The sequence below is a fragment of the Corvus moneduloides genome, chromosome 3 (assembly GCF_009650955.1).
Source record: "Corvus moneduloides isolate bCorMon1 chromosome 3, bCorMon1.pri, whole genome shotgun sequence".
Classification (NCBI taxonomy): domain Eukaryota; kingdom Metazoa; phylum Chordata; class Aves; order Passeriformes; family Corvidae; genus Corvus; species Corvus moneduloides.
The window spans coordinates 76283859-76305366 of record NC_045478.1 but is presented as its reverse complement, the minus strand read 5'-3'; the positions used below and the strand labels follow the sequence as shown (position 1 = coordinate 76305366).

Genomic DNA, 21508 nt, shown 5'->3' with positions numbered 1-21508 from the left:
AGTAGTCAAGAATTCTTATGTATATTTCACAGAGAATATACAGGGTAAGAAAAGAAGGGATGGGGAGTAGATGTGATCAGATCTGCTTGAAAGCCAAAGGCAGAGCCATGCCATACTCCCACACCGAGTCTTTCACAGGGTCTTTGGGTTTTGGGGTCTTTGTGAGCATGAGCCTTGCCTCCAGCAGAAGTAAACTATTTGCCCTCCCAAAGCTTACATTGCCTTCTTCACATACATTCACTGAAGAAAAAAAGCCAATTAAACTGTCAGTCAGATTAAAAGAAGGGCCACAGGGTTGGGAGAAGAACTGAAATTTTATCAAACCCTTTGGAGTTCTACAATCATGTTTGTACAAAACTGCCTGAAGACCCAGTGCAAGAGAATTTCATTTTGTTCACAGTAGTTACAGCTGCACAGCAAAAACTTAAGAGAATTCCACACTTAGAACAAACTTCATCCCTGTGCCACAGTATGCATGTAAAAAAGTAGAATGGCAAATGACTGTAACCAACCATAGTAATGAGTTAAATACTCTAAAACACAGGAGATTTAAACAATGTGAGAGGTAAGATCCTAAATTTAATTTATCATCACCTCTGTAACAGGCACTTACCCATCTAAGCTGAGGATGAAATATATGTATCAAATTTTCAGTAAGATAATTTGTTAAAAATGCATACATGGAAGGAAAGAGAGACTCTTTCAGGGAAATAATTTCTATGTGAAGAGCCCCACTGGGTGAACAAACAAAAAAATATTTACAGAATTGATTTTATAAGCTATTCTTAGAAAGGGACAGAACAGAATTTCTAAATAAGCCTTTTTATCTCTTAAAACAATTGGACCCAAGCAGAGGCTAAATTCGGCCATATTCATACAGAAACCTACTGTAATTCTACAATGGATTCCTGATGTGCAGACACACTACAGTGCACTGCAAACAGCAAGAAATACACAGGTTACCTTCAGCTTTTGAATGAAATTTAAGTGAGAGTGAAAATCTGCTCATTATTTTAATCTTGCATGACTATCACAAAAGTAATTTATATAATAACTACCAAGTGTCATTGAAAGGTAAATGAAAAGTAAAAAATGTATTTTCAAATGAAACCCCAAAAATCACATCCACAAAAAGAAGTTGTAGCAGAAAATACTTTATTTGCATTTTGTAGATTCAAACATAGCAAAGATTCAGAAGTGTTTAGATCTCAATAAGCAGTTCCAACATTGATTTTGATTTTAATAAATATTACATTTCATTAGGGTAGCTATATGGAGAAATTGTAAAGTGATGAATTGCTGATTGCTACTTTATAAACATGAGCATCAAGATTATTTACAACATATTACAGGTCATTTCCCAGAAAAGCACAAAGCAAGGTCAGATAAAGGCAACCCAACCATCAAACACAACTCAAGAAAGTGTGGCACAGTGTATTTCATGCACATACAATGACAGTACAGATCATCAGCTGAAAACTAGGAAAACACTTATTATTCCAGCTTACATGAGTCTCTATATTTCATTGTTTTAAATTTATATTCTGACCTACCTCCCCAGGCACTGAAGAACAAGTTATTCAGCAACAGTGCCCTACTTTTTACCTATGCAGTTTGCACCAAGTCTTTTTTCACGATTTCACACAAGTCTTCATGACTTGGGAACAATTAAACATTTTTGTCTTTGTCTTCTCACTACCTCTCTGGGATTACAATCATTGTGTCATTTGTACAAGAAAATGTACTGTTACTCTGAAATGAATGGCAGACTGTTGACAAGCTGATCTCCAACAGGGAGCTGGAATTTAAAATAGTTTACAGGTCATGGACGGTGTAATTAACCTTATTCTTTAGTATAAAAACAGAGCTGTAAATTTTTAAAAGTTAATTTAACATATAAAGAACTAAGTCATCCAACTCACACAGCAGAACTTCATAGGCAGCAGTCACAGAATGTACATCAAATACAGTAGAAAAGATGGTGACAGGAAAATTGTTTCAACTAGATTTGTTACAGGAAAAATCTTATGTCCTATCTCTACAATGGCAGTGAAGTGAAATGCCTTCCATATTTGATCATCAAGCGAGATGTACCTTCAGGTGCAACAAAACTTACACACAATTTGCTGTTCAGTTGCATTCCTGTGTTCCCATGAGACAAAGGACAAGAAGAAAAGCTTCACATCTCTTTACATCCTTACCCAACAGTATTAACCTTGTGCCAACAAGGGCTGCAAGGACCAGGTGTGTCCAGGATCTGCATGCCTGAATCTCTCACCTGTCCCATGAGCAAGTGCATGATTCTGCTTCAGTGTCTGTCGATTTTTGCCAGGCACAGGTGGAAAAAGAAAAAAAAAAAAAAAAGCAAGTTGCATCCCCAGGAGGAGGTTGGAAGCAATTCACCTTCCCCACAAAGCAAGGGGAAGAGAGGAAGAAACATTTCTGAGACTTAGGTCCTTCCTGGGGCAGCGCAGTCAATACAGTTTCGTTAGTTTTTTTAAACTAGAAAATCCTGCCTAAAGCTTTAGGCACTATAATATATAACAATACAGATAAATCCCAGTTATACAGCACTCCTCACACAAGTGAGCCTACAGTTCTAGCCCTTGCAGGTCTAGCCAAAAGGCAAAGAATTAATAGCCAATTAAAAATTATACTCTTTCAACATAATACAATTACTCAGAAGATTTGGATACTCAGTGTGTAACTCATTTACCAAACACAGCTGTTCACATCTGAGCTACTTATCTAGATTCCCACTCCAATTTAAGAGAGAAAAATAAACTCTTAAGGGTGCAAATACAGAGCTTGGAAGAGGCCACATGAATCCACCCAGAAACTTCCAGCTCTTCTGCATTAACTAGAAAAAGAAAGCCTGTGATAACTTGCTCAGCCACGGGTGCCCACAGGCCAGAGAGGCTATGTAAAAACATAACATCCCCAAACTGGCATCAGCTTCCCCTAACACCATGTCCAAGCAGCTACCGGCTTAAACAGGAGCTTCCACCAGGATACCAGCTCATTGCCGATTTGTGCAACTATCACCAAAACTTCGTAAGGGCGGCTTGGATTTTTTTTTTTGTTTGGGTTTTGTTTTTCCCTATTTTTGTTTTCATTTCATTTAGCATATCCCAGTTTGACACAAGGGGGCTAACTTTCTGAAGCAACAGTATTTTTTATAAAAGCAAGTGTCAGCAGAATAGTCTACTTCATTTCCAGTCAGGTAGAAATTTGAGGCTAGTCTGGAAACAAAGGACAGAGCATATTCCAGCCTTCAGAAAATCTCAGTTGTAAAGGAACACATTAAGGAAGCCAATACAGTTACAATCAGTTATATAAATAGGTCACTCAGTATCTAATGGGGGGAAAAAGGTTTAAGAGCACTTAATTTTGTGAAGACTTGTTTTTAAAACAAGAGATGTATCTACACTGTACCAGCACTTCCTACATTCAAAACTCCTAACTTCATTTTTAAACATGCTGGTTTAAAAGAAATTACTTCATTTTAAATTTAAACCAATATTTGGTTGCTACTAATTGGTAATGCTGTTTTTAAATTCTGTTTTGACACTGGTTAAGTTATCACTGACATCTGTGGACAATGATACATGAGTAATTTCTTATTTTATGAAAGTAATGTTATTAACATACCCGTTTCTTTATGCTGAATATCCTTGTAAAGAAGATACAGTAAGGGTTTGCATAGATAAGAGTATGTGGTATTGAATGTCAGTATGATTACGAATTTTAAAAAGCATCTTTTTTTAAAAGTGACTACAAAAGCAAGTTATTTTTACACTGACCTTTTAACATAGCACTCAAACATGACTCAAAGAACAAATTTATTTCCATGGCTCAAAGACCAATGTGTGCTATTTTAACATTTTAGACATTAAAAAGACAACTTTTGGAAACCAAACTTGTGATTACAATCTAGAAAATAATATGGAGTAAACAGAAATTTGATTGACTGAAGTTTTTCAGCTAGCAGCGCTCCACTAACCATCTCCCTCTGCCCTGACCCTAACCTCCACATACGTGCAGGTAAGGGGCTGCAGCAAGGGGCTGCAGAAAAGTCACTTTCAACTCGGCTGCATCAGAGCAGAGACAAGGTAGTAATTTAAAAACGAAAAAAAAAAAGAAAATGTGAAAAGCACAAGAGAAGGGTAAAAAATGTTGGTATCACCATGATGCAAAGAAGCTCAGCATGAAAAAAATTTCTGCTCAGTAAATTTGCTATTTTTAAGTAAGTTTCATTATTACAGTAAGAAGCTAAAACTCAGCAAGAGCCTTATTTTCTTTCTGTAGTTCATTTTTTTGTGTTTGGGAGGTTTTTTTACTGTGATTTTTTTTTGTTTGTTTTGAGGTTTTTTCCCTCCCTTCCTTTTGACAGTCAGAACTAACATACCAAATCCTCAGAATACACTGAAGTTCAGTAAATGGGGAGAGACAGGAAGTGCTCCCCTCTCTCCAGACAGGCCAAGTCAGGGTGGAGGTACATATGTTTTCATATAAAACAGCTGTCTCAGAAAGACAAGGAGATAAGAAAATTTATGAAGTTTAAGTACAACAGAACTATGAGCAGAAAACTTAAAAAATAAACAGATCAGCATAATTTACACATTTAAAAACTATATATTTCATTCATAAATATATTTTCTAATTAATAACCATTCCTAGTTGAAACATAAATATTCAAGTTGGTATTTGATTTTACTTTTTATCAGTTCATGTGAGTCCTGTAAGGATCAGTTCCTTCTGCTCAATGCAGTCATGTAAATGATCTTCACTAACAGGTTGTGCAAAGACCTTCATTACCTAGTTTGTTGTAATAAAACTTTAAAATTCTGCAACTCTTTTATACTCGTGGAAAGCCTGTAAAACAAAAACCACCCAAGTGTTACCAAGTCAGCAAAAGAGAACTACAAATTATGACATTCATTTTCCTTTAGATTTTTTCTCAAACACAATTCTGTTCCAAAGAGTAACACACTTAAAATACACTTTCTCTCAAAAAGTATCTGACTCTCCATTTTATATTTACATAATATATGACAGGGATTAAAGTTTATATATAATGTTTAATTGTCCCAGCTTCATTAAACATCTAAAAATCCCTAACCACAGGTAATAAAGTTTATTACATTCTTTTATCAGATTGTTTAAATAGATTGTTTAAACAGGAACAGATTGTTGTATTTAAGATCTGAAGAACTAACATGATGAGCAAAGCATGCTCTATGTACACTTCTTTTAAAGCTGTTACAATGTTTCATCATTCAAAGGGGATACATTTTTAAAAAATTAATCAAATTTAAGAGACTTAAATTTCATCTTGTGGAAGGTGGATTTATGAGACTTGAGATAGAGGGGATGAATTCGTTCCAAACACAGAATGATGACCAAGGTTAATAATCCACATGCTCAGTTTGAAGGCATTAAGTTAATCAATTATCACCGATTCAGCCTTTAAAAACCTACAGCTAAATGTACAAAACCATCTTTCTACAGAGCCTGAGTATTGATACTGAAGTTTCATATTTTTCTACTATTAAAATTGCAACATTTTACCTTCCAAAGGCATTTATAAGAGCAACTATTTCTTGCCGTGTGAGCTGAAAACCTTTTGATGGGCTGTTCTCAGGAAGGCTCTGTATTTCTTTCTCAGAAAACAAGATCTTCAGAGCAGTTCCTAAGCCTTGAGTCTATAAAAGAAGTCCAATGTTTTAACATCAATAAGATCATTCCTTTAAATAGTCAAAAACCACAAAAAAAGATAAAAACATACTAATCCAGGCAAACTTTAGTACCAATTCTTACATACTGACCCTCAACCCAAAAAACTGCACAAAAATCAGGGCACTAATGTGTACCAGGTTCAGTTATTTATTTAAGAACATTTGTTTCCTCAGGTATACTTACTCTTCATCCTTGTCTTTTATCTCTCTTCTTTTCCCATCTCTTTTCTTCTTGGCCATGCATATGAAAATATGCCCATTACAACAATTCCAGCTCCCTCCCACCCCTTACCTCACAGATGCCCCACTCCTGCAGGAGCACATCTCCCCTTTCCCTCTCCCCTTCCCCTTTGAAGTCAAACTAAGTTTTCTTATGAGATATCACAACAGATGTTCTTTTCCCACCTTCAATCCTAGTGGTAAACATTGCAGTTTCAATTTCAACCCCTATTTTCTATGCTGGAATAGAACAGAAGCAGCTTTTCTTATTTTCACTTTCAATTGGGCTACATAAGCAACCACTGAATTTTAACAAAAAGTGGTTGAAGCTGGCTGCAAGAGAACTTTATAGGTCAGGAAATCTGGCTTTTTTTAATCCTGAGTGAGGAGGAAAAAACAGTAAGATCAGAAGTATTAACTAGGACAGGGTAAGCAGAACTCCACAAATTCAGCAGAGACCACCAAATTTTTGATGCTGCAAACTCTTGAAAACTGCACTCTGGTAAGTTTAATGCAATACAGTGGTACCATACAGCAGGCACTCCAAAATAACTATTCTCAGTCTGGACTTGACATTAGTCTTGAGGTTTAAAATATTGTTCTCAGTAAAATAAAAATAGTAACTGCCAAGAAAATGAAACTGGTTTTCAACTTCCAGCTTTACTGAGCACCTTTGTGTTCATTTGGTGCCCTCTACATAAACTGAAAATCTGAATTACTTCTTTTCCTTACACCCCAGTTTGTGGAGTTAAATATCACACTGGATTCCCTAACAAGTTAGTGCTGTATTTAAAGGAAGATTTTCCACAAGTGATTCTGCAAGGCTCATCTGATCACTGAATAGAGGTAAGATATTGACTGCTAGTAATATCTCACCATGAGGCATCTGCTTTAAAAGTATCTTTTTTAGAACACAAACTCTACCTTTCAGTAAACTGAACAGCTGTTGACTAAATGAAAAACACACCTTGAAAAAAAGTTTAAAAATGTTCAACAGTAATTAATATATATCTATTTCTATTATATAGGTAAGGATATCAAGGACCAACCATGTGCAGAAAGTCTGAATGCTAAGGTAAAAGAGTCCTGACAAAATGAAAGAGATGCTTATCTTGGAAGCTGCCCCTGCCAGAACACACACACCTACACAAAACCTGTACCTGCAGCTTGCCCCACAGCCTGCATTTGTCACATCCAACACAATCCATTATGCGGGAGATGTTCTTGAAATGCAATCTGAATTCTTCCTATCAGTTAAAAACAAAATTTAAAAGCTTTGGTTAATGTACATCTTAGCTTTACAAAAATAGAAGGTTAATGAACTTAGTACCAATAAAAATCTAGTACCATTAGAATATCAATTTTCTTAGCAAAACTGAACAAAACCATTGCCTTATGCAGTCAGGCCATAACAAAGATCCATGTAAACCCAGAATCTTGTTTCCAAGCTGCTTCTAACAGCTAATTCCACAAAAAAATCTCCCCCAAAATACAGAACACTTCGATTCTGTACACTTTCTACCAACTTCCTCAAAATTTTCTAAGCTGTAAGTACTGTATCTGTTTCCCTGCCCATTTTTTTAACTCCCTTTTGAACGAGCCTCCTTTTTGACAAACAGGTTACAATTCACAAAAGATATTTCCTGTTCAAAACTATGAGTAGATTGTTGCCTTGCAACTTCAGGCAGAGTGGGACCAAGCACAGTGCAGAACTAATTAAGCTGATCTCAATTAATTTTTTGAAGTCCAAAAAAAAAAACACTAGCTGGGCTGATAAAACACTGTCGCTTTTCTAATAGCATTTTTTGTAATGCTGATGACATTCCATACTGCTACTGAAATAGGTATTAGAAGCATTAATAAATATTAAAACAGGCCTTTGTTACTAAGCCCCACTCCAGCTGTGGACTTGTAATGCATACCAACCTGAACACCTGCGTGCTAACACTGGAAGTTGCTAGTTAGGCACCGCTTTCACATTGGGTTCCTATGTCTAGGAACTATGTTTTTCTAATTTTTATCATTATATTACATGGTACTATACTGTATATTATGTTATATTATGCTATATAAGGCATCATTTTTTAAAGCAAACATGACTGGGTTGGTTCTTTTTCTCCAGATAATTATGAAACAGATAGTCTACTTAAAAATAAGCACCACTGCACTTACTGGTAATACTAATTCATTTGCCCCACCACAGTCCTGATGCCAGACTCAAGGCACAAAGCCAGAGATTTCAGTCTGCTTGGATCAGGACAGCACCTTACTATAAAGTTGATTAAAAGGCCTCAGATACAACTCTAGAAAAGGCAGGGATAAAACCTTACTCTCAGCAGTATGTTTGTGGTTGGCAGAAGGGTTTTCCAAAATAAAACAGCTTAATTTAAAAATAGGTATTTTGGATGTCATTCAGAAAACTAGCTTTACCTTTAGTGACTTGGCTCCTTTTTTATCTCCAGCAAACATGGACTTTTCATCAAAGTGCATATGGAAGGACCTAATAAAGACAAAATGCAATCAAAACAAATGCTGGCATAAACTACAGTGCTCAATTAAGCTTGGTAAGCAGCTGATGCCATCAGTGTAACATTTTTCAGAGTTCCTAGTCTTTGCAGATCAGGCCTTAAAGAATTACTCAGTAATATCAGTTTTACTATTCAATCACTAACTTGAAATCTGTTATTCACAGTTTTGTTCCAACTAATACTGAAATTGGCTTAATGTTTGCCTTCCAATTGATCATTGTCTGACTACATCTCAATTACCTAGCAAGACTGTGATTAGGGACAGCAATGAAACCACACAACATGTTACGAATCACAAAAACTAGCAAAAAAGAGAGCAAAGGAACTGAACTTAATGACATTATGGAATAAATAGAAGGAAGAATGGATGGCCAAACCACCAGAAGCTAAGTCTGTGATAAAAACCAGATTACTCAGTGGACCATTAAAAAACTATATATACTAATTTCCTTTTCAAAATAAATCATGTGCATTTTATACTGAAGAATCAGAAAAAACAACACAGAGGGAGTAGCCCAGGGTATTGTATGGCTTGGCGTTGAGTGCTTTTGTTTGTTTGTTTTTAAAGATTGGTATATTCAAACCTCAAAACTATTAGTCTCTCCTATCAAACATACAAATTCCCCTTGATCTCTCCCACTACTTAAACTTTATTTCTTCATACCACTCTCCTTGTCCTACCCTATCAAGGAGTCACCTATTCTCACTTCCGAATACAACTGAAAATTTCAAACCACTAATAAGAAAACCCCCATGCCTTACTTGGTATCCCTGAAGATATCTAGTAAGAGAGCTTTAGATTCAGCATCCTCGTGGCCATTGCCAGTGTAAAGGTCGACAACTGCACGCTCAAAGTAAGGGGCAACCTTTGACAAAGCACGCAGCTCTATCAAATATAAGAAATACAAGTTCTTGAGCCTCCTTGGGCCTTCTCCTTTCGTTTCAGCAGGGTCAAAGCGGCGAGTGAACTCTTTCACATTTGGTCCCCAGCGAGGCTTCCCCCACGTTTCTACACAGAGGAAAAAAAAAAGGGCAGAAGCAGTAAAAGAGACACATTTAGAAAATAAAAGCAACTAAGTATACACCAAGAATTTTCAGAAAAACCAAGATGTGTATTACATATACTGTAGAATACCATTAGCAATTTTACCCAGACATACCTTCAAGAAGATAATTTGCACACAAATGCAAGTTGATGCTAGCATGAAGTCCAGAAATCAGTTTATAAAACACTCTTTTCTCAAGGCACAGACCTGCCCAAGAAAAAAGACAAACAGATGCCAAACTATATACTGGAAATAACAGAATGAATATACCCTGACATTTTAGTGGTGCAAATCTGCATTGTTAACTTTCAAGAATTACAATTACAGCACTTGACTATTGTTGATAAGCCCTTATAGACATAATAGGGAAAGTTTACCTCCTATTTTTTATATAAAGCAATACTAAGAATGACATTTGACGTTTCTTGCTTGGTATTTTAGTGTTCTAGTAAACAGTCAAATAAGGATCTGTTCAATTGGCACAGATAAATTGCTACACAAAAATAAGATGCTTACAGTGTTTGAGCAATAAATTTGTAATAATCTTGAATTTTGACGGTCTGGAAATCAGAAATATACTGTGACCCATCTTAATTACAATTAGAGCTACCACTGAATTAGAGGAGTGGCCCTACAGAAAAACATCAAAAGCCCTAGAAAACCTTACAGCACTGGAAAACAGCAAAAACACTTCTTCATAGCTGTACTGTAAATTCACTGAAGATTTAAATGCACAGGACAAAACCTTGGAAAATGACTTGATTAATATTAAAAATACGTCATACTTCTACAGCATAAATGGAAATACAGTGGCATTGAGTGGTCAAAATATAATTTATATGCAGAAGTTACTTATAGTTCCAACTAGAACCAAAGATAGAGACTACACTTGAAATTTAAAGAGTTTGTTCCTCTCAAAGATATGTTTTTTGCAACTTTCCTGGCACTCCAATCTCTACAAATGGAAGCAGGAAGAGCTGATAGTGAAGCCTACCTGTGAGGCTGACATGTGTCCTCATTTACAGACATCACATTTTTAAAGGCATGTAAATTTGTATGCTTTCCTACAATACTACCACACAAGTAATGGCTTAGGAAAGGCAGAACAAACTAATTTTAAAATTAAGTACATTTAACTCACTTAATTTTCTGCACACTTCCAAAATGTGATTTTGATTGCTACCACTGGAATACAAATTTCCATTTTGACATGAATAAAAACAAAATTGCTTTGCCTTCTGAACACACATACTTAGATTATAAACTGGGAATAGAGCCATCGAAGTCTTTAATGTTCTTAAAAGCTGTTTCCAAATAATAATGCTTACCAATATTACTACTAATAATGCCCCTGCTTAAATGTGTAAAATAACCAAAAAATTCAAAGTAACTGGCATAAAGTGAACTCTCCCTTTATAAAAGATAAAACACCTAAAAGGTTAAGGAGTATACCATCTAAGTAAATGAGAAGATTTCCAAAGACCCTCAAGTTAAGAAATACTTGAACAACACTCGGAAGTACTGCACAATTTACTAAAAAGCCTATGCTATGAAAAATATTTGAGGAAATGAAAAAAGTGCTACAGTGTTTCTTCTAGTGAATTTAACACTATATTAACTCATCCAAGAGCCCTCACCTTCTAGCCATGTGTAGAAAGATTCTCCTGTAAATACAAAGTACATCATTAAATGAAGAGTATTAATTTCCAATATTACAGTATTTTTATATTACTATGCATACAACATTAGCTGCTATCTGGATGTGAAGTTAAGTAATTTAGCTATTAAAATGAGAACAGGCACAGAAGCAGCTAACTTTGAGGTTAGTTTAAAGCTATTGGGGTCAGAATAGGAGAAATACAAGAATGACCACGACTAAGCTACAGGTCAGGGCATTCAGCGGTGTACGGAAGCACAAGTCTGATTATATGTCCTACTGGTGAAAGACAGGATGGCAGAGTGCAATTCTGGCAGCCTTCACCTTGACCTGCCCAAAGATTTCCCTAAGACTTAGATCTTATGCCTGAGAGCTTTCAGTTTACTGAAAAATCTTAAAGTCTGCCTCCCTGTAGGCAGATCAAATATTTTCTTCCCACTCTCTCTCCATCTTCCCAAAAGCAAGGACATTCAAGAAGGTACAACACAAATAGTCCCTCTTCTTTTAAGGGATCTGACATCAGTATCAGTGGGGTTCTGGAAGAACTAATAACATTATCACAACATATATTCTGTTACAAGAATAAGAACTGAGAACTGTGGTTTGCTCTTATCATCCCCTTACTCCAAATGGAAGTATGATTCAATTAAAAACATTTTCTGATCAATAATCTGCACAAAAACATAACTTTCCTGCTCTCTAATTCAGTAACAGTAAAGTGAATAAATCCAAAATCCAAAAATCTCCAATGCTTACTTCATTTCTGCAGGTCAAGGAAAATGACTTACCATCATCTCCTCCTTAGAGGGGGAAAAAAAAAAAAAAGAAATGCATAAGCATTAAAAAGATAATTTCCACAGCAACATAGTAATGAAACAGACTTTACTACAAACACTCAAAGTGCAAGAACTCTTATTGAATTTATAAAGAATAGGCTACTTTCCATCCCTCCATTCTTGTTCCTCAAGACCACACAATACTTAACGCACTGTAATAATGAAAGTCACCAAGAACTTGAAATCTTATTAGCAGCCGATTCACATGCTCTTGAAAGCTGTATTTTAGCTTCAGAAAGGTGGTTAGGAAGTCATAGTCTTTAGTTTGCATTGCTCAAGGATCAGGCCAGAGTTCCTTTCTGAAATTCTGATCCCTGCATTAAACCATTGTTAAAATTCTTTTTATTTGTGTGCATCAGCAATATATCAGCTTTTAGTCATTATAAATATTGAGATACCTTGATTTTTCTAACGGATGGTGATTTTTTTTAAAATTTAATCTATTGCCTAATAGTTAATTTTTAAGGGAAATGAGACACACTGGCAGGGGAAAGCTGATTCACTTGAAACACCAGGTTATAGCTTTCAACTTAAAACTGAAAACAAACCCCAGGTCAACAGCATACTTTTTTAAAACATTCTTGCAGATAATTGATCGTTCCTAAGTATCAACTCCTTCAAGTAATGTAATTATTTGTACAGCTGTACTACACTACACATTATGGATGAAAAATGTACAACTACATTACACCAGTGTAAGTATGAACCAAAATGACTAAATTAAATGCTTTTTGAAAAAAGAAACAAGAATACAAATTTCCAAATTGGAAAATCAGCGTGAAACTTAGTAAACAGTTTGAGATCTACAATTTAGTTTTCATATCAGCTTACCTGACATTAATAAGACTACTAATAGGGATAAGATTAGGTAGGTATGTAATAAAGTACCACAAGCCTTAGTCTAAATATTGAAAATGTACAGCTACTTCTACAGAGGAAATCAAATAAGCAGAAAGCACAACTACAGACTGGAGATTGATATTTGTATCACTTTTACTGCAACAGTCACTATGTTAAAAGAAGTGCATTGGAAAATAAAACAGGCAAGACCCACCCCTACTAGGCGCCAGTGGATTTAAAGGACGATAGACAGATCGAGGCCTAAAAAATAAGTTAGAAAACACAAAGATCAGTTTTTAGCCAAATTGAGGTACAAGTATAAGAAACAGGCTTCCTCTCCCTCCCAATTACTTGAAGCAGTTTTCTTCGTAAATGCTGTTCCATACTCTCCAAGCAGAAGGTCCCTTATATCCAGTGTAACGCTCTGGATTCAGCAGCAAATCCACATACTGTGCATCTGGAGATCTCTCATCTAAATAGGAAAAGTTTTGTTACATATGCTAACTGATCATTTGAAAAAGACTTAATTTAACCAGTCACACAACTAAATATAAACAAGAGGTCTCATATAATACTCTTCTACCTTCCAGTTGGATTGTAAGTGCCCTGTATGTAAAAATGCAGCAATATAAATGCTGAATACAAAGCCCAAAAGTATATAACCTATTCCAAAGTTTCCTGTGTGCCTCTCATTTCTATAATGTTTGATGATCACCTAGGTGGCGTCTTTAAGTTTACCATGAACAGTTGACATGCACTGTATTCCCTGACTCTAGGCTAAGATATAAACAGTGTTGTTTTAAATGGCCTTCAAATTTAGGGTTTGTCTGGCAGTATTTGGTTGAAGGAGTTGCTTTTTTGAAATGGGTATACTGCATACAGTAGGTTCTTAATAATAAGAAGATCAAAGTAGTACATCTTGTAGTTGGTACATACTGTAAATTTATTAGCTAAATCCATTTTTCCTCTGAATACCCTTGTATACTGGCAGAAAAGTCTGAATCACATTGCTTAACTGAGCAAACCTTTCAGCATATTGCAGAACAAATCTCTTGGTTACAACAAGCAGCATGTTACTCAAGCAACCTTTCAACAAGCTATACCCTCATCTCTGAAGTTTGCTACAAATTTCAGGCAACTTATCCAAAGAAAATTGTGAAACAGGACTCTCTCTGCTTAAAAACACTGTAGAAACAGAAATAGTTTCAAGCTACAACCAGTAAAAAGCAGGAGGAGTTTGCCCCTCTTTGAAATTCCAGGTCAAGACCAACTCATGCTTAAACAAACCCCACATACAATACAAGCCAATAGTCCAGAGACTTATTCATAGGAATAAGAATGGCCAGTAAGTGCCACGTAGTACTTCCCTCAGATAACAAAAAAAGCCATAGAAACAGACAGTGAAACTGCTCTGAAAAAGGTGATTCTGCATGAGCAGTTAAGCATCACTTCAGCAGCAGTAGCAAAAACAAAGAAAGGAGCTGATACAAGAGACATAACAATGACTGCCAGATGAGAGAAAGTCAAATTACAGCTTTATTTATTTATTTGACAGTGTGGCTAACCTAAGCAGCTCTTACACTCCCTGATTACTTCGGGGTCCATTTTTCTTCTTGTTATCCACATACAACTAAGTCTATGTGCGCTGTGGAGCCACACAACAGAAAGGCAGAAAGCTGACCCGGGTTACTAAGTTTTTTCAGCTAGATCAATTCCCTTATCTAGTTTATCATTAAGCCCAACAGGAAGAGAGAAGAAGAGAGCAAGGGTTTCTACTTCCTCCCCATGACTCCCAGTAGTTACTCTCTCTCACTCTCCCTGCTCCAGATCACAAACTCACTCGACAAGCCAGTTCATCACAACAGTGTGGGCAGTGGCTGGGAGATGGCAACTTACTTTCCCGCTATTAGGTAAGCCTAATCGGCTGACCATGCAGAAAGATGCACACCAGAGACAGTACAAAAAAACCCACCACACTGCAAGAACACAGCTGGGGACATCCTCCTTCAGCAGGGCATGATATAAGGAGAGATGGAGTTAGAATCAGGAACTACTAAGTTAGTATTACTTCTCAAAGAAATGCTCCTCAACTATACCTTTCACAGCTCAGTACTACTAAAAAATGTATGTAGACAACTTGAAGATAGTAGAGACAGCAGATAATTTCATATAACAGTTCAGATCTACAGTAATGCTCATCAGCTATTATAGAAACAGCTCATATAGAAAGTGGTCAGATCAGATGCAGCAGAAGTGCTGAAAGAGAACTGCAGCTGCTAAGTCCACTGCAGCTGCTACTTTCTCAGGTGACAGCAAACATAAGTCCAAAGGTAGATGAAAACATCTAGCATTATGCCCTAAATATTCCTAGTATAGAAAGCTTCCTAAGGTGTTTATTAAAAAGGACTTTAATAGTCAATCCTGAAGTTGGCAATTCTCACATTTGTCTGGAAAACATTCCTTTGAGGTTTGAACATTACAAGCAAATAAAGACTCACATACGTGGTATAAAGACACAATCCAGTACCCTAATGTTTTAACAATAAGAAAGTCCTTACAAACATGGGTGCAGAGATCATTTGGAAACTGCAAGAGCAGAAGGGGAATAAACTCAGTCCAAGCACAGAAGAATAGCAACAAAACAATAGAGTAGTAAGAAACAATCAGCTGCAAGCCTTTGTCTTATATTTGTGCTAGATGCAATTTTTCTGTAAGAAGCTTTTTAAAAAATGTTAGCCCCCTCCCATTTGTTGTCTTTTTTATTTACATAAATATCTCTCAATATACTAAAAGGAGGTAACAGTGAATGTGCACTGTGTAGGCTACCAAACACTTCTTGTAAAATTGCAAAAAATTTGCACTTTGTGTGCATGATACGAACTGTCACATTTCTGTCGATTAAGGCAAAATTAAAACTTTAAAAATGGTTATTTGTAGAGAAACCATGATCTTTTGCATTTTTATGAGACACCAAATAAAACAAGCACTCTGAAAAAGCTTAAACATTTTACCATCAAGTTCGCAAAAATGATCCTGTGAATCATCGTATCTTGCCCAGTCAATGAAAGCCTCCTTACTTTGGTTACTGAGGGGAAAAAAAATTTGATTTTAAACTTCTAAATAAACAACACCAATAAGAGCTTCTGAAAGAAATACAACCCACATATAGCTTGGAAGTTCATTCTGAGTTAGTATATCTGAAAATTGAGGATATATGGAGTTACCCCTTGTTAATTGCACAAAAATTCAAACAAGCATCAACTGCAATACTTTCAAAAGTCACCTTAATGTTGAGGCAAAGATTTCACCATTATTTGAACAAACTGTGCAGTGGCTTCTCTTCCTCCAGTATGAACTTGGGAAAATATGTTCACAGAATATATTTTTAACACATTTCAAAGTACTACTTTAGCAGCTGTCACTTTGAGGGTAGGGGAGGGAGGAATCACCCTGTTTTCATAACCTGAACTTTCAATGAAACCTACAATAGTTAGTGCCTTACTTTTTACTGGGAGAATAAATGTCTAAATCCCTCTTTAAGCTAAAGACTCTGTGAATATGATTTGTCCTAAGCCATTTTAATAATAATGGTATTCCACTCACTCTAGCATTTTCAAAGGTGCACTGTACTAGAGAGACAAGTACTTTGAAGTTCCCACACTATGAAACACAAACAGTGCCAAAACCTTTCTTCTACGACTGCATGCAGCACTGAACTACTGATGCCACACTCCTGACAGAAAAATGTAAGCAAAGTTAAGATTGGGAACTCTGCTCCAGGGTGCAGTGAGGCACCTTGAAACAACAAAAACAACCTATTCTGTTTGATCAAATTAGTACCATCTCAATTCTACAAACAGAGGCAATTCAACAACAAGATACATTTCTAAACTTCTGCCAAATCACAGTAGGAGACTTTATACTAGGCATTAGGTGAGGAAATTCTGTGGTAATTACCAACAGACAAGATTTGATAACCACAAGAAATACAACTTATAAAGGAAAATAACCCAAAACCAAGAGGATGATGCACTGCTAGGTCGAAAACATGGAGATTTTCCTGCAAAGCACAAACTCCTCCTCCACATAAAGGATCCATTACCTGTCCTCTCCAAACTTTAATCATCTGTCCTACTCTCATAAAGGCATTATCTCTGGCTGTCCATTTCCAATCTCACATTCTTTTGCCTTACAGAAATGGAACAGAATTCATAGTTTCTTATTTCCCCTAAAACACCACACACCAGGCAGAAACAGTCAGGTTTTTGTGGCACAAGAAAGAGTTTCAACATCTTTACCAGGGAGAACTGCTGAAAATTGTGGGCAAAGACACCACATCCCTCCATCAACAGTGAAGAATTGATTTTTCTATCTCTGTTTTTCAAAAGTGGGGAATCCAGCAGAGTGCTATGTTTTCTAGATGCTGTTCCACACACTTTTGTACCCAGGGGCAACACCATCCTGCAGAATTCCTCCCACCCAACCTTGAAAGTGCCATGCAATAAGCAAGATGAGACAATTGATCCAAGCTAAAAATAACTTTGCCAACAACAAAAGTAACTCAACTCCCTGATCTGGTTCACTGAATGATCACAAACAGGCACATCAGTGCAACAGTGGGACAAAGCAGGACAAAACCCCTTAATCCATCACAGTCGTCAAGAACAAAGAGTAGAGAAAAGCAGTGCTTTTATTTGCAAGTTTCTTCTGACTCTTGATGCTTTAAGATACATCTTTTAAATAATATAAAATTGTACTTTAAACAACAACAAAAAAGGTCTACTTATCATTTAACACCTTAGCCTTCAGATATTCTTCCATCATTTCACATTTACTTTCTAATGGGTTATGGAAAGAATGAAGAACAAAAACCAGCACATTGCCAAAACCAGACAGACAAATTAAAATGTTCCTTTCTTACTATTTTGGTACTGTTGATGTAAATAACAGCATACCTTAAGGTACTGTTAACTGCTCCCAGCTTGTTAGCTTGCTCACAGTCTTCCAATTCTTTGGAATTATTTGCTGCTTTTGAATACTGTAAGAAAAGTCATATTTAATATGCAAATGAATTACTTAAATCCTCTAAGAACAGGTGTTGTGAAAGGATTTCTAAGTTTAGCAGTGAACACCCTAGTATTAAGGGAACCCCTCTTATTCTAGAAGCAGTATATGATTATGGAACATTTCTTACTTTGATTTTTTTTTTTTTTTTTCCACTTAAGTTCATCAAGCTGATTTCATTCTGTGAATTTAACTACTACAGGGAATTCAGCTAAAGATGTCAAAGTTTTGTTTTGCCTTTTGTTTAAATGAAATGGAGTTCTTTTGTTATGAAACACCCACATAAGTGTTTCAGATACTTATTTACAGTCTCATAAAAGGACCTTGAAAGACATGCAGCACTATACCTATAAACATACTTTGTTTTTGCAAGTATAATCCTACCCCAAGTTTCCTTGGTTATTTCAGTAGGTATATTTATTAGTTTTGGCCATTTCCCCCTCATGTTTCATTTAATCCAATTCACTGGCTTGCTTCAGATGTGCACAGGTCTGGAAGACTCAAATTTTACTTATTTTAAAGATAGAATAGAAATATGTAAGATGAACTCTGATTCTAAAGTATTTCTTAAAAAGTAATCCACTAAAATACTTACCTCTGGAACATTTCTAAGGAAAATGTTTGAAGAATTAAAGATTAAATTCCACTATTCTATAATAATATGGTTATTTCAGCAGGGAATTTAAGTCTGTCAGCTTAAAGCTCAAAATGTTCTTCTAAGTTTTGGAACATAAAAGGTACTAGCAGTGCTCTCTTAAAAGATAAACTAAATTTCCTCCTCTTTGGGCTTTTTGGATGGGAGGGGGGGGGCGGAGGGGGGTGAGAATATGTGTTTTTTCCAGACTAAGCCTTAAGTCAATTAATAAAATAAATAAATGATAAATTTTAAAACAAAGAATAATTCATTTCTGAGGACAGTCTTGTGGTCAAGATGCCAGAGGCAAAGTACCACCACAATACGTATCACGATACTTCTCAAAAAAGATAGTATTTAATTAAAACTGTTCAGATGAATAAGCAAAATGAGTTGCTTTTTAAAAATGCATTTGCCTGAACCAACATAAAGAAAACCAGCAGAACCTACTGAAGACCAAAGAAGCGAAGGAGATTAAAAAAACCAAAAAATTTAAATCTTGTTAGGGGCCGTGTCCATAAATATTTACTCTAGAAGGAACTTCTCACTCAATTTTCTTGGATTTGACAGGCATGGGACCTCATTCTTCAGCATTGTATGGATGTTAAACGGAAAAATGGGAACAAGGAATGGCTTTAACCTAGACTGAAATAGATACTGCTGATGAAATAACATACTGAGATGCTGAAGTAAACATTCTGCATGTCTAGAGTTGCAAACCAATCCCTACCCTGAAGTGAAAAAAGGTTACTGCCAAGATTATAATCCTAAATTTCCAACAAAATGAACAAGTCTCAAAATGTGTTTCCAGCTTTCCCTATTCCTTAGTGTTTAACAGGAACAGTTATTGGATCAGTGCTCTGTGACCACTGACAAGATCAGGACAAAACATCTGTTCTTGACAACCAGGATCTCCTAAGACCAGTTACTGGAAAAAAAAACAGAAAAGAGAAGGGCAGGAAGTAAATTAAAGTTACATGTTGTAACCTTGAGTTACTGCATCCTGTCCCGTGCTTGGAAGATTAATACAGCTTTAATGTCTAGCCCCAAAATATGCATTCACCACTCAAATGAAACAGAACTATAGAAAAGGAAATTACTGTTTGCCTCTACAGCACTATTTCAAAAGGCTTATGGTGGTGTCAAGAATTTAAAAGACATCTTCTATTGCTAACTGCACTCCTATGGGGAAGTTGTACAAGTGTAACCTTGGTCTTTGCAGCTAGATGAGCTTTCAAAAGAACCGTTCTCATCATTGTTCAGCAAACAAACAAAAAAAAATCCCCCACAAAAGCCTAAATAAAGCTAGAAGTTTACAAGCTCCTCTACACAAGGAGAGAAAGGCAAAGGGAAACTGGACAGAAGCCACAGAAAACTTCTCTGCAGGATTCCACCAAGAGTATATCTATTCAAGAGATTATAATTCTCACTGTTAACAACACCTTTGTTTATTTTCAGCTTTCCAAGATAAACACTATCAGGATGAAAGAGAGAAACTGGACATGTATGTCCTTGGGGAAAAAAACCCTTTTTTTGTTAACCCAGTACTTTGCGGATTAGCCATAAGGTGCAAGACTCCCCCAAATGGGAAATTAGCACAGGCTAATAGCACAGTACTTGCCCAGTCCTTGAAACAAAACATTCATACTAAAACAAATTTTATATTTCCTTAAAAGGATATTAAATGAGATTGTAGATTTTTAATTGGCTCCAAGAAAGATCTTTTAACTGAACCATAAGAAGTAAGAAAATGGCACAGGTAAGATTTATGTCTGTTCTGATGACAATTTTCCCCCAGAAATATTTGCTTCTCTAACAGAAAAGCAGCACGCATTAGTGTCTTCTACTGCAGATTAAAGGTACAGAATTGCCTAACTTTGAGTACTGTAGCTGGTTTCAACAACCTACAAGGCAACTCAAAGGAAACCACTGTAGCAAACACACAGCAAATGGCAGCTTCCCAAAGAAGCTATCCCAATTTATTGTGGTAACAGCAAAAGGCATCTGTTTTTTCACTTCCTAAATCCAATTTGATATGCTTATGTGAAGTATCTAAAGAACAGCATACCCTTGGTTACTATTTAACAGCTTATTTATGGCTTTCAAGATTAATCAATCAGGAAGCTCAAATGCCTGCTACAAGAATCCTTTCTAAAACAGTCTAAAGTCTTGCAGTCCCTCTCTCTAGGAGGCATTATGCTATTTCAAGAGTCATCTTCTCTACAATCAAGCTTGGAAGATAAAAGAGTCAATGAAAAAGAACTGGCAACACATTATTCAGCTAAAACACAAGATCTGCTGCCCAGAGACAGTGTCAGCTTTTCAGAACAACTATTGCTGCTTGTGCTGGAATGGTGAATTGACTGACAGTTAAGTTATGTCAGTGAGAAAGATTTTTCTTCTCTGATAACCAGGAACCTTTAAATGAAGAGGCAGTCTTTACTTCAGAGTGAGTTAACAATGTATGTATAAAGGAAACACGACTTCCTCTTGAGCTAAAGCTTAGACAGACTTGCCTGTACTGCTCAAGACAGCAGGACACAAGTCATCAATTCACAATGAAGTATTTATTTCAGCTATCTCTGATAATGTTTCTTGGCATGAGGTCTAAACCTAATGCCAACAGTCCTTTTCATAAGTCCTTTATGATATGGTGGACTACACTTAGTCTGCCAAGTGAGGTAGAAAGCACTGGGGGGGGATGGAGATATAATATGTTAATCAAGTGTAAGTATCTACAACACAGTCGAGGCACTCAGGAAGATCTCTCATTTGGGCACCATTATCCCATCAACTGCTAAAATCCTCATTCTTGGGGACTGTGTTTGGGATGTGTGGGTGGGTGGTTATTAGTCTTTCTGCTCTGACCTCTTTCCTAGGCATATATAGCCTCTCTACTTTTTTTGGCTTTACTAAGATCACTTGGTGATCTAGGAAGGATGACTT

At 36.2% G+C, this 21508-nt stretch overlaps 1 protein-coding gene across 1 annotated transcript in view; it reads right to left on the bottom strand.

Moving 5' to 3' along the window:
• Nucleotides 1-1138: 1138 nt before the first annotated feature.
• The window catches only part of ERO1B (endoplasmic reticulum oxidoreductase 1 beta), a 29754-nt gene continuing 9384 nt past the window's right edge, over nucleotides 1139-21508 (bottom strand). Inside the window, exons 5-16 of the mRNA XM_032102257.1 lie at nucleotides 17820-17902; nucleotides 15876-15949; nucleotides 13216-13336; nucleotides 13079-13125; nucleotides 11977-11988; nucleotides 11169-11195; nucleotides 9646-9738; nucleotides 9248-9494; nucleotides 8388-8457; nucleotides 7118-7204; nucleotides 5572-5705; nucleotides 1139-4875 (exon numbers count right to left, since the gene is read on the bottom strand). Coding sequence (XP_031958148.1) covers nucleotides 4815-4875; nucleotides 5572-5705; nucleotides 7118-7204; nucleotides 8388-8457; nucleotides 9248-9494; nucleotides 9646-9738; nucleotides 11169-11195; nucleotides 11977-11988; nucleotides 13079-13125; nucleotides 13216-13336; nucleotides 15876-15949; nucleotides 17820-17902 — 1056 coding nt within the window. The 3' untranslated portion in view covers nucleotides 1139-4814. The remainder of the gene's footprint in view (nucleotides 4876-5571; nucleotides 5706-7117; nucleotides 7205-8387; nucleotides 8458-9247; nucleotides 9495-9645; nucleotides 9739-11168; nucleotides 11196-11976; nucleotides 11989-13078; nucleotides 13126-13215; nucleotides 13337-15875; nucleotides 15950-17819; nucleotides 17903-21508) is intronic.